This window comes from Mauremys reevesii, linkage group 5, assembly GCF_016161935.1.
Source record: "Mauremys reevesii isolate NIE-2019 linkage group 5, ASM1616193v1, whole genome shotgun sequence".
Classification (NCBI taxonomy): domain Eukaryota; kingdom Metazoa; phylum Chordata; order Testudines; family Geoemydidae; genus Mauremys; species Mauremys reevesii.
The window spans coordinates 50,754,363-50,771,443 of record NC_052627.1 but is presented as its reverse complement, the minus strand read 5'-3'; the positions used below and the strand labels follow the sequence as shown (position 1 = coordinate 50,771,443).

At 42.1% G+C, this 17,081-nt stretch overlaps 1 protein-coding gene across 1 annotated transcript in view; it reads left to right on the top strand.

Annotated features, from left to right (window-relative positions):
• Positions 1-17,081, top strand: part of SLC7A11 (solute carrier family 7 member 11) — a 75,107-nt gene that overhangs the window by 12,561 nt on the left and 45,465 nt on the right. Inside the window, exons 4-5 of the mRNA XM_039540630.1 lie at positions 5,208-5,333; positions 12,204-12,303. Of these exons, the coding sequence (XP_039396564.1) occupies positions 5,208-5,333; positions 12,204-12,303 (226 nt within the window). The remainder of the gene's footprint in view (positions 1-5,207; positions 5,334-12,203; positions 12,304-17,081) is intronic.

Here is a 17,081-nt window from a genome sequence, read left to right as displayed (position 1 = left end):
AGCAAGATTTACAAGATGATAAGGGTTGGGCCGGATTAGTATTTGGATGGGAACATTCCCAGAAAAGTCCACAATTATGTTAATGGTTCAGAAAGTGAGGTAGTTCCCTTTAGAGCAGTACTAAAACTGTGTTCCTATATTGTGTTAGGGAGCACTGTGCTGCTGCAGTTGCCATATTTCAGATGAGAGTTAAAACTGAGCTCCTGGACAATGTATCAATTTTAAAATTCCTTTATTTATTTATTTATTTATTTATTATTTTATAGCTCCAAAGAGCATGCTAGACACACAGTACCCTCTGTAGTCATACCTAACCTTAGCAATTTTGGGCACACTTTGGAAGCAAATTACTTGTGTCTACCATCGTAATCAATTACTGCCCACAATTATCAAACTTCTGTGCATAGGGCCAGCCTAAGGATTTTAGTGAGGGTTAGTGAGACAATTCTTTGGGAGTACACCCCAAACTTAACTAATTCATTATACATAAAAAGTGATTCTATGGGGGATAATCTTTAGATTCTTCCCTGGCTCTGCTCCAGTCTCCTGCTTACAGAAGTGGAGCCCAGCTGCCCCTTCCTTTCAAACTTAGCATTCATTTTATGTCAATTTGTGTATTCCAAGTTGATCTTTGCAAGGAGGAGGGCTAGAAACATACTTTTTCTTCTTAAATGAAAGCTGAGCATCTCCTTCACGTTTGTGTTTCCCCCAAATCATAGGTCCCTTGGCTGCAGACTTTGCAGGGCCAAAAGGCCTATATTACATGCAGTTTCAATTCTAGCACAATCAGAGAGCGAGAGAGTGCTATATACACACACAGTGCATAGCGGTCTGTGTGCATGTGTGTATTCTTGGGGATAAATTACACTTTATAAGTGTATTGAACTGTATTATTACTATGTAACCTGAGTAGAAATGGCCCAGTTTATACTGCATATCCAATTACTTCACTTGGTCTCCATATCAAATGAGCAGGTAAAGAGGTTTCAGCTATGCAAAGCTGAGAGTCTGAGAACAGATCAACTGCTCATGTATGATTTAAGAGTTTTTAACTTGTTTATGTGTATTTTTGGGCTATTCCGAGTATTTGACACCCTAGAGAGGACTCAAATTTCCCTTGTCTTTGAGTTCTGCCCCATGATCAAGGAGCCCAGATATATACCCTTCCTAAACACAGGCAATATTGTTCTGGGAAAGCGTGGTCATCAGAGCTGTGCAGAACTACCAATATTTCCTGGGGGGAAAAAAAACAAAACCCTGACATTTTTGTTTGGCCAAATCATCATTTTACATTATTTCAGAGTTTACACAATCCCACTAACTTCTCTTTCTCCAGTATAGCAATTGCAAATGGCATCAGTTATGACTAAGGCTATGTTTTAGTCTCAGGTATTTTTAGTAAATGTCATGGACAGGTCACGTCAGTAAAAAAAAAAAAAAAATCATGGTCTGGGACCTGACTAAAACTTGGGCTTGGGGGGTGGTCTGGGGGTGCTTCAGGTGCTGTGGGGTGGGGTAAGGCCCGGGACCCCCGCTGGTGCTGGGAGGGAGGTGGGTGGTGGCCACGTGGTCCGGGACCCCTGCTAGTGCTTGCGGGGGGGGGGGGAGGTTGGGGGGTTGGCAAAGTTGGCAGGCTCCCTATCCAGCTCCTGCAGCTCTGGGGAGGGAAGGCCAGGGGGCTCCTTGCCCCCGCCACAAGCTCTGGCTGCACAGCTCTCATTGGATGGGAACAGCGGGGCCGGTGCCTCCAGGCCGGGACAGCACGCAGAGCCCCCTGGCCCCTCTGCCTAGGAGCTAGAGGGACATGCCAGCCGCTTTCAGGGAGCCCCTCCCCCCACAGGTAAGCGCCACTCCGTACCGCAATCCCCAGCTCTTAACCCCTGTCCGCACCCAAACTGCCCCAGCAGCGGCTGGGACGACTGGCCCAGGGACTGCCTGATCTACTTGGGCAGCCCTGGAGCCAGCTGGACTGGCTGCTGCAGAGTTCATGGAAAGTCCCAGAATCTGTGACCTCCATGATAGACACACAGCCTTAGTTATGACTAAATCAGTCCCCTTTGGCAGATTTCAGATAAGCAGCTTAAATAAAGACTTTTCTTCACTGAGATGCTTTTGTATTCCAGATCAAGATTTATGCCTTCTGTGCCTCCTTTTCAGTTGGTGCACACAGATGTCCAAATAGCAACATATTTAGGCTAATGTGGGCTGTTACTTCTCACAAGTACTTAGGCCATAAAAGCCTGTCATGGCTTCTATTCTCCACTATCTTCTCCCTTCTCTCCTCTAAATTCACACTGCTGTTATAAAACACAGGTACAAATACCACAGGTAGACAGACTTGTGCTAGCTTTGCTAGAACTAGTGTGCTAAAAATGTGCCATGGGTGGTGGCTTGGACTGGTCACCTGAGCTCAGACCCAGGGGTCAGGCGGATTTGGGTGTCTAGTGTGAGCCGGTGCCTCAATGTCCACACTGCTACTTTTAGTGCACTAGCTCAAGCAAAGCTAGTGTGAGTCTGTCTGCCCATGCTGGGAATCACACTTCCTCACTGCAGTACAGACATACTGTTAGGCTCGTGCAGATTGCCACTGACGTCACTCAGGCTCTGCAGTAGCATAGATATCTTCTGTGCCTGAACAGATCTGATTGCAACACTGGGCTCATGCATGTTCACTCTTTAATTGTATTTTTCTCTCTCTTCCTGTTCAACTGCAAACCCACAACTAAGCAGCCACAAAGTAGCTGGCCACCCCATTTCTGGTTTTGCCTTGGCTGAGATCACAGGAAACATCTGTGAGTTTCTAACGTGGCCACAAACAGAGGAGATTGTGTTCAAGCAAACACGACCCACCTATGAGCTATGTGTGGCTTGTGCATGAGCTAAACCAGTAGGTATGTCTACACTGCAATAAAAAAGCGGTGGTACTGAATCTCAGACCCTGGGTCAGCTGACTTGGGCTCACGGGGCTGGGGTCGTGGTGCTATAAAATTGCAATGTAAATGTTCAGCCTTGGTCTGGAACCAGGCTTGGAACCCCTCCAAGTGAGCTGACTTAGGCCAGCCACAGCTGACCACAGGTCTTTTATTGCAGTCTAGACATAACCTGTGTGAACTGAAATTATATTCTCTCAGCTCTAGTTCTCACTAGTTATTTGCTATGTGATAAAAATCTCGGGTGCATATCAGGAAGTTGATCAACTTATTAAAAACCAGTGAGTACAGAACAGTTCTCTTTGAGGCAGAGTTGCTCATGTTACTTACTCTGTGCTGAGTTGTGTAACTGAATGTTCTTGGCATGGATCTTGAACTCTGCATGAGTTGAATGGGAGGTTTAAAATACTAAGCTGAAAATTTCATCTTATATTTGTATTGTGCCCCCTGCCTGTGCTTTGTCTTGTGCAAGAGCCACAATACAAATATAAACAAATTTCTAGAAAACTTGAAATAAACCAATGAATAGCTTCTGGCATTGGATTTCTTAGTGACTTACACAGTGCAGGTATATCTGCTGTTTAAAATGTATTTTGCTTAATTTTCAATTAAATACTTAAGAGTAGCTGCGAAAATTGACAATGTAAATGAGTATATGATCAACAACCAGTCAATCCAACATATGTAAGGATTTAGGGCCTGATTCAGAACTATGTTACTCCACCTTAGAACAGGAGGAACTTTTAACACTTAAATCAACTGAATTATATCAGTGTTGAGTGTCACCGAGGTGAATCAGGCACCCAGCACTTTATATGTGTTGCCAGGTTGACGTATGTATACAGGAATAATAAAGCAAAACACAAAATATTCTGACTACAAGGAGATTTTGCAGAAGTCAGACAATTTTGTTTTTGTGGTAGCCCAAAAGAGACTGTCTCAGTTCTGAAGCACAGTAAAACCTTGCTCCGTTTTGCAGGTTAAGCATCATCCATAGTCCTAGAGCCGACTTGTAAAGACACATGATGAAACAGTAGTTCTAGCTGCTGGAGAGTCTGTACAGGGCCAGACCTGCAACACCTGAATTAATATTTGCTAAGCTCCAAGTTTCAGGCTCTGGATGGGCACTCCTAAATTGTGATTTTATAAATCCAGTGGTGTGTGAGATATCTGGTAATCCAGATAAACCAGTGCTCCTAAGAAGGCTTTGGAGTAAGGAAGGATTCTGATGTAAAGCTGATTCATTAGTCCCTCTGGATGGAAACAGAGAGAGGATCAATTGATAGGCTTGCACTATCACATTCACCCTTTTCTCCAGCAAGGGATTAAAAACCGTATTCTTCTTTTGGCTAGCAATAGGGTTTTGTACTCTGTATAATTATTCATTTACTAATACCTCCTTATCTCCTCTCCTCCTACAGGCATATCATTACATATGCCAGAATAACTGGGATAGAATTAGATGCTTCATTGTTCATCTTCTGTGTCAGTCAGGGTCCCATTAAGAACCAGAATGTACTTGCCCTGATGGGTAGGGCACACAATTTGGGGGTGAGAATGAAAGGATCCTTCCTTCCCTTTCTTCTGTCTTTGCATATGAGCTGGACACAGGCCCAAACTTGGCACTGGAGGACTGCGAGGCCTCTGTGCATCTAGTACCACCAACAGTGCTAGAATTCCCAAAGATAGCTGGGAAGTTCTTTGCATCCTCATCCCCTTGTGTCTGGTGTAATATGATCCTAAAAGAGGATAAATAGTGAGAAGAAGAGTAAGTGGAAATAAAGGCAGAGGTGTAGCTAGGGGCAAATTTATGCAGAGCCTAAGTGAGAGTGAGAAGCTTTAATTTTATTATTAATTATGGTTTAAAAAATGCAATTCTACAACCAAGCCAACATTAACACTGAGGCCCAGAGTGATGGGATGTGCAATTAATTTTTTAATCAAAAGCAGTGTTATATCAGCCCATCCATTACGAACAGTTAACAATTCTGACACTGAGTAAGTGACAAGCTATAATTTGAGGTGGAAAGAGCTAGGCAGATAGTGAAGAGATTGATGGTTGGAGCAGTGGGACAGAAAGATGGGTTCAGCAGAGGCATTTAGCATAGGATGGGGAGGGGAAAGGTGAGGAGGTAACAGAGGGAACAAGTTATTAGGATGTCTCTGTTTTCTTTCATGTGTAAGAATCCACTGTTCAGCATTATTCAGTTTTTAGTTTACAGTGTCTTCGGTGGGATGAGGACTTCTGTTTAACTTTCACCTCTTCTTCTCTTGCAGCAGTGGTAATGGTCCTGAATAGCATGAGTGTCAGTTGGAGTGCTCGCATCCAGATTTTCCTTACCTTTTGCAAGCTCGTAGCAATTTTGATAATTATAGTCCCTGGAGTTATGCAGCTAATTAAAGGTATGAACTAAAAAGTAAATGCTTTTAAAATGATTTTTCTCTCCCTTCCCCCACCCTCACTGCTACCAAATAGTGCTTATACCAGCAAAATCTCTTAATAAGTCTCTGCTTGTTTAACTTGAGTTCTGTACTGTCATGCAATTGATTGGAAGTGGAACCACACTGAGATGAACTGGTATTTATAGCAGCATGCCAATGAGAGTATTGAGACTGGATCCAGCATGTTAAATGAAGAAGCACAGAATTGCTCCTTTCAGCATCCAAACTTTTATTTGAAGTGAAAACTCTCTGTAGAAAGACAGAATCAGTTTTAATGGCAGATGGGCATGTCTTGTTCCTCTAAATGTTTTAATAAATTGGACATTATTATCTGGCAGAGATAATTTGTTTTTTAACTGCATTAACGTTTAGCCCGGTTCATTATTATATGTTATGAATTAGCAACAGGAATGTTCAGGGTTCAGAATTTTCACAAAATTATGAGCATATCAAAATGTGCAATGTAGCTCCCAAATGTTAAAATACTTGTGGTAAAATATTGTGTCTGCATGGGAGAAAGATGTTGTTCCTGATGTTGGCCTTTGCAGATGTTTAAACTAGCAGATGTGCCCGTATGTGATTGTATTTGAAGCTCATGTACATGTTACTAATACCAAGTGAAAGAATAAATATAAAAGCAAGACAGCCGGGCTCATACAAACTCAGTGAAGGAAGTCTGAAGAGTTCACAAGTCTCTCTATATTGTCATTGTTTAGATGTTACTGTAACAAAGCACAAAAAAGTCATTCAGAGTAGGGGAGATAGAAGAGCCGTTGATTTTAATAAGCTCATTGGTAGATCCTATCTGGTAAGAATTTCATATGTTATCAATTCAGGAGGATACTTTTGCAATATTCCATATAACCTCAAACCTGCATCAAAAACACAGTATGTCTGTCCATCATATCCGACAATGATGTCCTGGCATCTCATGTATTCTCTTGTGGCTCTATAGTCTAGTTTGTGCGGGTCAAGGTCATGAGCAGATGTCATCTAGGAATGCCGCTGAAAAACTTGGCATGATGCTTGGCCCTTTTTTTCAATCCACTTTTCACACCTGTCTTTCTCAGAATGTTTACAATGTTTATCGATAGTTACTCTCCATTCAGGTCTGTCATTGGCTGTGTCTTCAAAGTCATCAATACTTACACTGCATGAGATGATATTCTGCTTAAGGGCATCTTTGAAGCATTTATGTTGACTGCCCTTCCTATACTTTCCTAGTTCCAGCTCACCATAAAGAACTCTTTCGGGGGAATCTGTTACCACCCATTCTGATAACGTGACCTGCCCATCTAAGCTGGGCTTTGATAATCATTACTTTGATGCTGTTTGTTTCTTCTCTCTCAAGGATGTTGATATTTGACACTTTGTCTTGCCAGCAGAACTACAGAATAGAACAAAGACAATGCATGTAAAAGCTTTCAAGTTGCTTGATGTGTCTGTAGTAAACTGTCCATGTTTCACATCCATATAAAAGGGGTGCTATCAAAGCAGCATCGTATATCAGTTCCGGCAACAGTTTGAAGGTAGGCTGGTTGAGGATACTATGGGAAAGTCTTCCAAAAGACTGGCTTGCCTTTGTATTCTGTTTGATATTTCTTGACCCAGGGAACTATCATTTAAGATACTACTGCCAAGATATGTAAAGTTATTGCCATTCTTTAGTTTGGTACCAGTGATGCTTTCTTTCATCAGGGTTGGAAGGGACCTCAGGAGATCATCTAGTCCAACCCCCTGCTCAAAGCAAGACCAATCCCCAGACAGATTTTTACCCGAGTTCCCTAAATGATCCCCCAAGGATTGAACTCACAAGCTTGGGTTTAGCAGGCCAATGCTCAAACCACTGAGCTATCCCTCCTCCCATATTTGCTGATGTTTGGCTTAGTGGTTGATGGGGCTGGTTGGAAGAGGACTTCATTTTTTTCCAGGCTGATGAGTCCAAACTGTTTAGTTGCTTCTGAGAACCTCTCAAGGATGAGCTGTAAGTCACTTTCACTGTGACTAAGTAGAGCACAAACATCTGCAAAGAGAGTTTCACAAATGAGTGCCTCAAGGACTTTTGTCTTTGCAGCAAGTCTTCAGAGATTGAAGAGTTCTCCAGCAGTTATGTACCTTATGTATATTCCTTTTTGACAGCTATCATTTGCATAATTTAGAATGGGTACAAAGAAGAGACCACAGATGACTGGTGCCAGCATGCAGCCGTGTTTCACCCTGTTAGGTATGGGGAATTGTTTAGAGAGGTCACCATCTGAGAGTTCTTGATCAGACATGTCTTCATGGAATTGACATGCGGTGTTAATGAATTGGGCAGCCAAACTTTTCTAGAACTTTCCAGAGGCCATTTCTGTTCACAGTGTCAAGCACTATTTTTAGATCCATGAAGACAACATGCAGTTCCATGTTTTGTTCAATGCATTTTTCCTGAATCTGCCTAACAGCAAAAATCATGTCTATGGTGCACCGTCCCAATCTAAATCCTCATTTGATCTCTGATGGAAGCTTCTCTGACGCTGTTTTGACAAGCTGATTGAGCAAAATGAGACCTGATGATGTAAGGTGATCAATTTTTTTCTTTGAGTTTTCCCTTAGTTTTTCTTGATTAAATGAATGTCTCAACTTTGCTATATTCAATTGCGGTTTGATCTATTCAGCATTGTTTCAATGAAGAGCAGCAATGTGTAAATTGAAAATGGCTCTGATCATCCTATGGTCAGTTCAACAGTTTGCTCCTCACATTGCTCTGGTTATCTGATATCCCTGATAACTCTGCCATGTAATGACATAGTCAATCAGGTGCTTGGATCTTGGATGCCTCAACAAAGATTCATATTTGTCAGCTTGCCTGAAGATTGTGTCAGTGATAACAAACACATGTTCAGTACAGTTGCTGAGGAGAAGACAGCTCCTGTTAAATTTTCTCTTTTCCAACTCTGGCATTAAAATCTACCAGAAGTATGAGTTTGTCTTCACTGGTATACATTTGGTTATGTCATCCAAATCAGAATAGAACTGTTCTTTTAGTTATTCATGGCTGGAGCATAAGCACTGATAGGAGTCACAATATCATGAATTTCCAATGGAAAACTGTAGAGTACTTAGGTGTTTATTTTTGCCTGCAGGTAAGTATCTCAGTGATTTCAGGCAGCTCTATTTAATGGCAAAACCAATGCCATCAATTGTGTCTTCTTCTGATGGTTTCCCTTTTCAAAAAAAAGCTGTAGCTACCTTCTAGTTCATTATGGAGCCTTCATCTTCAAGTTTGGTTTTGCTGAGGGCAGCTATGTTGTTGCTGTATCTTGCAGGTTTTCTTGCAATTAATGCTGTACATCTTTCAAATCTTGATGTGGTATCTTTGTCCATTAGGGTCTGCATGTTCCATGTAACCATAGAGAGAGCTCTTGTTTTATAGAAAAAACAAGAGAGATGTTACTGAACATCCTTGCTCCCCAAGATTCAAAGTTGAGGAACCAATGTCCCAGGTCACCTGTGTACAAGTTTGTGATTGTGACTCCAAGTGTTCAGCTACACCTGACACTTCACTCACCCATCATTGCAGACTTTTTTTCTTAATGATTTGTGAATGCCTGTGAGTGAGGTTTTTTAGGTAAGAAATCTGTTGCACATGGGCAATCTCGCTCTCTCAGCTGCTGAAGTTGGAGAACAGTGACACAAAAGGTCATGACGACTGGGAACTACGTAAGATGCAGGGGATAGTCATTGACGTCTTTTGTGCTTTATCAGGACTTATGTATTTCACAATACAATGTTGCAGTGCCTTTTTAGATGTTGGACCTAGAGGTCTCCTCCACATGGTGCACCAAAGCAGATTTAATATGCTGAGGGTCATCAACACAGTGGACATTCTATAAAGATCTTGATCTTGAATCCCAGGGAGCAAAAATGTTTAGCGATGCCCCAGGTGAATGAGCACCCCTTTTACAGGACAGCACTGCTCACTCTAGCAAGTGAAAGGGCTAGGAAAGGTGCCCTAATCATTGCCTACCCAAATGTAATCTGAACAATTCATCACAACTGGTGGATCATTCTATAAGAAAAACAAGTGGTCAACAACAGTGTACTCTCTCTCTCTCTCACTCACTCACAGAGCAGTGGATTCAGATTTTCTCAAGGCCATAGATGGCTCACTTTTTAAATTCTCCTTAGCCAGTTACCGTGTCTTAAACAAAAGTTTCCCACTCCAGGTCTCAGTCTAATCACTAGACAGATTCCTGATCTCATGTGTTTTTGTTTTCTTTTTCATAGCTACTCCTCCTCCTTCCTCTCACTTTCACATTAATAAAATACTCTTTTTTTCTACTCATCTCTTAATATCCTTGGACTGGACCAAATAGTGAGCGCCTCGCTCAGGGCTAGCTCCAATTACCCTTACTTATATTGAGTAGAACCATTGATTTCCCCATGTGACCCACACCCAACATTGGCTTCCCAGGGTGCTTTTGCCTTGTGTGTCAAACCAGCTATGCTAAATGGTGTCCCCCCTGAATCATTCCTTCTGTCCACTCTGTTCTCTCACAGCCCCACAACCCTCTACCTCCATATGCTGTCAGTGAGGCTATTCACAGAATAAGGTACTTCTCATTCTGAGTGAGGCTGGAAGAATATGGCTTTCCATTTTTTTCAGTCATTACTCAGGCAAAACTCACATCAGCTTCAGTGATGTAATGGAATGCTATTATTATATTATACCATGTACTGTATTATACCATTCAGCCACTAGGTGGCGCAGTGTGAGAAAATACGTTATTTAAAGTTACCCTCAGCAATACCTGACAGAGCATTAAAGGATCTTAGTATAAACACATCTAGTGTGTACAAGCAAGCTCTGTAGCCAGTCCATATCTGCTACAGGAACATGACAAATGAGGAGTTTGAAATGAATAAAGATGGAATGAAAACTGAGTAAGGAGTTCAGGATTTGACCCTTTGATAATTAGGACATTGAACAGAATTCTGCACAGGCTTACAACTTCCTAGAAAATCTAGCACATAACAATGCCTAGGGCCATCCTTAGCCATAGGCAGAATAGGCAGCCACCTAGGGCACCACTAGGTCTGATGCCAGAGCAGTCTTACAAGCTACACTGAATCCGGTAACATTATAGCAGAGAATGAGAATGAGAATAACTCTTGTTGAGGGGAGTTACACAAATACACACTTAAAGCTTACTGTTAGTTACAGCACACGTGTGCAGTGCCAGTTTCCCCCAGCAGATTCGGTTACAATATTCCTGTGCCGACAGGATAGATGGATCTATAACCAAACCTTTCTTTCTGTGTGGAAACTCTTCACTGCATCTTCCAAATGTGAATGTTTGTGAAGTGGGGAGTAGCAAAACCCTGCATTCCTGAGATATGAATGTACACGTCCTACAGGGAAGAACTTGTTTTGTCAATTTCCCCCGCCTCCATTATCTTTTTAAAATGAGCAGAAGTGCATTCAAAACAATCTGTACAGGAAATTGAGTAGGGAAAATTTTTAGAACAATCTGTGAAAAATATGAGCACACAGCCTATTACGATATGTCTGTAGCCACCTCCTGGGTACTATTTTCAATATGTTTACCCGCAAGTGTTTGGATTGATAGCTGTATAATTCTTGCTTAGTATAATGTGACTCATGGTTATGAATATTATGTGATAGAAATCTACTGGATGCTAATAGCTTAAATGCTGGACAGATTTTAGCTATCAATTCCATTTTTTTTAAAAAAGCTGTTATAAGTAAAATGCTGGCAGTGTTTTTTGTGATTTAAATTTTAAAGTATAATTATAGAGAATAATTACAAAAAATTAAGAGCCTGATTCTGTTCTCATTTGTGTTAGTGTAAATCAGGAATAGCTCCACTGAAGTCAGTGGAATTACAACACTGTGAATGCACTAGGAATCAAGCCCAACAAAGAAAATAAAATAAACACAGAAGTTCAAATTCTGCTGTTACATGACTGTGTGCACCTCCCATTGAAGCCCCTGAAAGCCTCCTGCAGCCTATGGCAGAATTTGGCCTAAAAGGTCTTAGCCAGACATTTCAAATCCAGAATTTGAACCTTCTCTTTCCCCAAACATCAGATCTGGGGGGGGTTGGTTAACTTTTCCGTTTCTAGTGATACAGCAGTATTGTGCTTCTCATGTGACAGCTGGTTCAGGAGCCAGCTTTTTGGCTAGCAGTAAATGTGAAAAATAGGTACATTGATTGACATGTTTAAAATGTACATTAATATTGAATACAGATGGGTGCACAATGTATATTCGGTCATTTATCCGATACATTTTCTGTTTGCAAATTGCCAATAGGATTTTCTCAAACTTTATTTGAAATTATCCACCAAATAATTTCTCAAGAGAATTTTTGGCTGTAGCTCACCTGTATCATATACAAACTGTATTAGCTGGACATATAGATCATACATTTTGTTCCTATTACACGATTAGAGGAGATTAGCTGTTTCTGAAAATAGTCAGCAAAATTTGAGTAAAGCTGGCCCTTTTGGCAAACAATACAACCAACTTCTTTCCTAGAGTGGAAAGTGAATGCAATCAGGACACAGTCTCAGTGCCAGACTGACACTTTACTCACACTGATGAGGGGCTACTCTCCCAAATAGTCCTGTTGATGTCAACAGCAGAATCTGAAGTCAGTTGAACTATCTGGGTGAGTAACTTCTCCATGATGTGATTTTTTTTTAAACAAGGGAAAAGGAGTGTAGATGGTCAATGTAGTAGTAGTCACGGGTCCATTTTTTTAAAAATTGTCTAGTGAATATTTCAGAGGTTATATTTAAGTATTGTTTCTATTTCTATTGCAGGAGAAACACAGCACTTTAAAGATGCATTTGCAGGGAATGATGCCAGTGTTATGGGATTACCTCTCGCTTTTTATTCAGGAATGTATGCCTATTCAGGCTGGTAAGTAGTCCAAAGATGTCCACTTGTATTATAGATCGTATGCTGTAACAAAGCCATGTATTTAAGTGTAAAAAATGACTGACATGTCCTATATCATAGAATCAGAGAAGATTAGGGTTGGAAGAGACCTCAGGAGGTTATCTAGTCCAAATCCCTGCTCAAAGCAGGACCAACCCCAACTAAAACATCCCAGCCAGGACTTTGTCAAGCCAGGCCTTAAAAACCTCTAAAGATGGAGATTCCACCACCTCCCTAGGTAACCCATTCCAGTGCTTCACCACCTCCTGGTGAAATAGTTTTTCCTAATATCCAGCCTAGACCTCCTGCCCTGCAACTTGAGACCATTGCTTCTTGTTCTGTCATCTGCCACCACTGAGAACAGCTGAGCTCCATCCTCTTTGGAACCCCCCATCAGGTAGTCGAAGGCTGCTATCAAATCCCTCCTCACTCTTCTTTTCTGCAGACTAAATAAGCCCAGCTCCCTCAGCCTCTCCTCATAAGTCATGTGCCCCAGCCCCCTAATCATTTTTGTTGCCCTCCGGTGGACTCTTCAGTTTGTCCACATTCTTTCTGCAGTGGGGGGCCCAAAACTGGACACGATACTCCAGATGTGGCCTCACCAGTGCCGAATAGAGGGGAATAATCACTTCCTTTGATCTACTGGCAAACCTCCTACTAATGCAGCCCAATATGCCATTAGCCTTCTTGGCAACAAGGGCACACAGTTGACTCATATCCAACTTCTAATTCACTGTAATCCCTAGATCCTTTTCTGCAAAACTGCCACTTAGCCAGTCAGTCCCCAGCCTGTAGCAGTGCATGGAATTCTTCCATGCTAAGTGCAGGACTCTGCACTTGTCCTTGTTGAATGTCATCAGATTTCTTTTGGTCCAATCGTCCAATTTGTCTAGGTCACTCTGGACCCTATACCTACCCTCCAGCATATCTACCTCTCCCCACATCTTAGTGTCATCTGCAAACTTGCTGAGGGTGCAATCCATCCCATCATCGAGATCATTAATAAAGATGTTGAACAAAACTGGCCCCAGGACTGAACCATGGGGCACTCCGCTGGAAACCGGCTGCCAACTAGACATCAAGCCATCGATCACTACCTGATGAGCCCAATGATCTAGCCAGCTTTCTATCCATTTTATAATCTATTCATCCAATCCATACTGCTTTAACTTGCTGGCAAGAATACTGTGGGAGACCATATCAAAAGCTTTGCTAAAGTCAAGGTATATCACGTCCACCGCTTTCCCCATATCCACAGAGCCATTATCTCATCATAGAAGGCAATCAAGTTGGTCAGACATGACTTGCCCTTGGTGAATCCATGTTGACTATTCCTGATCACCTTCCTCTCTTCCAAGTGCTTCAAAATGGATTCCTGAGGACCTGCTCCATGATTTTTCTGGGAACTGAGGTGAGGCTGACTGGTTTGTAGTTCCCCGGTTTCTCTTTCTTCCTTTTTTTAAAGATGGGCACTATATTTGCCTTTTCCCAATTGTCCAGGACCTCCCTCGATCGCCACAAGTTTTCAAAGATAATAGCCAATGGCTCTGCAATCATATCAGCCAACTCCCTCAACACTTTTGGATGCATTACATCCGGTCCCATGGACTTGTGCATGTCCAGTTTTTCTAAATAGTCCTTAACTTTTTCTTTCACCACGGAGGTTTGCTAATCTCCTCTCCACACTGTGCTGTCCAGTGCAGCAGTCTAGAAGCTGACCTTGTCTGTGAAGACCAAGGCAAAAAAAGCATCGAGTACTTCAGCTTTTTCCACATCATCTGTCACTGTGTTGCCTTCCCCATTCAGTAAGGTTCCCTCACTTTCCCTGACCACCTTCTTGTTGCTAACATACCTATAGAAACCCTTCTTGTTACCCTTCACATCCTTGCTAGATGCAACTCCAGTTGTACTTTGGCCTTCCTGATTACACCACTGCATGCTCGAGCAATATTTTTATACTTCTCCCTAGCCATCTGTCCAAGTTTCTACTTCTTGTAAGCTTCCTTTTTGTGTTTAAGCTCACCAAATATTTCTCTGTTAAGCCAATCTGGTTGCCTGCCATATTTGCTATTCTTTATGCACATCGGGATGGTTTGTTTCTGCACCTTCAATAAGGCTTCTTTAAAAATACAGTCAGATCTCCTGGACTCCTTTCCCCGTCATATTAGCCTCTCAGGGGATCCTGCCCATCAGTTCTCTGAGGGAGTCAAAGTCTGCTTTTCTGAAGTCCAGTGTCCATATTCTGCTGCTCTCCTTTTTGTCAGGATCCTGAATTCAACCATCTCATGTATATCTTGTTTTAATGTATTAAGGGACAGATTTTGCTGGTTTTACTTATGTTCAGTAGTTACTTTGTGGGTAGCCCCATCAAGGAAAGACAGTATTTTTGCAGAGTAAGGTGAGTAAGCATGGATGAATCTGGCTCAAAATAATTATTGATTTACATTTTTGGCCTCAGGATAGAACTGAGGTAAACAAGGAGGAATATACTTTAATTCTCATAATCTATTTTAATTAAAAGCAAACAGGAAAAAAAATCCCTTTGTTAAATATATGGTTACATTATGCTATACAAAGCACACGGGATCTTTTATAGGATAAGTCAAATACGCAGCATTTATTGAAAATGCAATAGTTAGCATATGCTTTTTAGTTACACACACATGTACACACACACATACAGACACACAGAGTCCTGCCAGTTGATGTTTATAGTTACCAGTCTGTTGTAGCTCAAGTCAATCTAATGGCCAGTTAGATTGAGCACGAGTGTGGAACTGGGCTCTTGTCGGTCACGATCTGATGCTCCAAGGTTTTGCAGGACTGAACCCAGAGTTCCATGGCAAAACACCCCAGCTTTCTAGTTGTAAATTCCCATTTGAGTCCATGCATTTTGCAATGTCATCCTGTAATCATTAGTCCTTAAGTGGCGTTATCATTTGATGCTTATTGTCGGGCTTCCCATCCTTATCTCCATGTGGTAAACCCAGGACAAACAGCTACAAAGGCAGGGTAGTAATTAGTCCCAGGGGGTTAAAAGGCCTCTCCCAATCCACTGAGGAGAGAGAACCACTGGGAAATAAGGTACAGCTGGAACAGGGATTACTAGGGAACTAATTAGGTTCAGCTGGCTCCAACTGCTTGTGACCTTTTTAAACCCTCCCCTGAATGGAAGTGGGGTGTGTGTGTGAGAGAAACAGGGAAACTGCCAGTAGGATGGGTGCAGCAAGACCCTGAACCCTCCCAGGAAGGAAGGCTGCACTCCCTCCCCTGGAGGGAAGGAAAACAAGCACAAGGTGCTGACTGGGGAAAGGAATATCAGACCCTATGCTACCGGTAAGGATTTGCCTTGTCCAAGCCTGTGTCTCCAAGGCTAAAAAGGACTGGGCCTGCTGAGGAGAGGAAGGTACTTTGCCACACTTCTATTTGTTGTCTCGCCTTCGGGGGTGCCTGCCTCACCTCTGAGGTCGTCAATGCTGCTAACATGTTTAGCATTGGCTACAATGGATATTTTCTGATTGTCTCCTGGTCTTTCCAAGTCTCTCTCACTTTTTCTTGACCATCTGGACATTTTTGATGGCTTTCACACCTTATCTTTTCCTGATGCATGCATTCCTCATTCACAGAAACCTTCAAAGGTATACAGACAGCAGTACTGTATATTCAGCAGAATACATTGTAAATCAAGCCTTGCTAAATCTTTATAACTAAAACAATTCACATTGGGGCTTCAGGCCGTCAAGATTCCTCTAATCTCCCTACCATAGATACAATACAAGATCCTGTCTCTTACTTACTAAACCTTAAAACAAAGAAATGTATATTTAACTAGAGTGCCTAATTTGTAATACATATAGGGCCTGGTCTACACTAAGGGCGGGGGTCGAACTAGGGTACGCAAGTTCAGCTACGCGAATAGCGTAGCTGAACTCGAAGTACCCTAGTTCGAGCTACTTACCCATCCAGATACCGCGGGATCGAAGTCCGCGGCTCCAAGGTCGACTCCGCCACCGCCGTTTGCAGTGGTGGAGTTCCGGAGTCGACCGGAGCGCGCAGGGAGTTCGAACTATCGTGTCTAGATTAGACGCGATAGTTTGAACTCCGAGAAGTCGAACTCACCGCGTCGACCCGCGCGGTAAGTGTAGACATACCCTAGGAAACCATAGTAGACATTATAACTTATCCTAAAACAAAAGGGTGACCATAATCAGTCATAAGGATTGTTCTGGTCTGTCATTCCTTTCTGCTATTCAAAAAGGGTTGCTGACAGGATGAACTTAAATCGTACATTAATTCTCATGGGACATTATAAAATCCTGCTCCTACAGGTAATTGCATGCACAAATACTGTTTTATACAGGCAATTAAACAATTTGCAAGAGGAATTGTGTTTCATGTGGACCTTGATCTCTACTATATGAAAATGTAGCCCAAAAGGCTAGTAAAAACTGACTGCTTGGAAGGGTATATTAATAACTTTAGCTAGGCCACAAAGTAGTGATATATAACCATTTTGCACTTGTTGACTAGCATCTTACACTATTGCAGTGGGAGTAAAGTACTATTCAGCATGAGCTACGGTATCAGAATCTGGCTCAAAGTATCTTGCTCAGAACTTTGCTCCAAGTTCTCTCTCTCCTTGTCACTAATGACACTATTGTAGGCTGGAAACAGATTGGTGCTTTTAGCTTCTTCCTTATAATTTATTCATGCCCTATAGGTATTCCACATTGTGCAATGTCGATATACTGTGCAGCTGG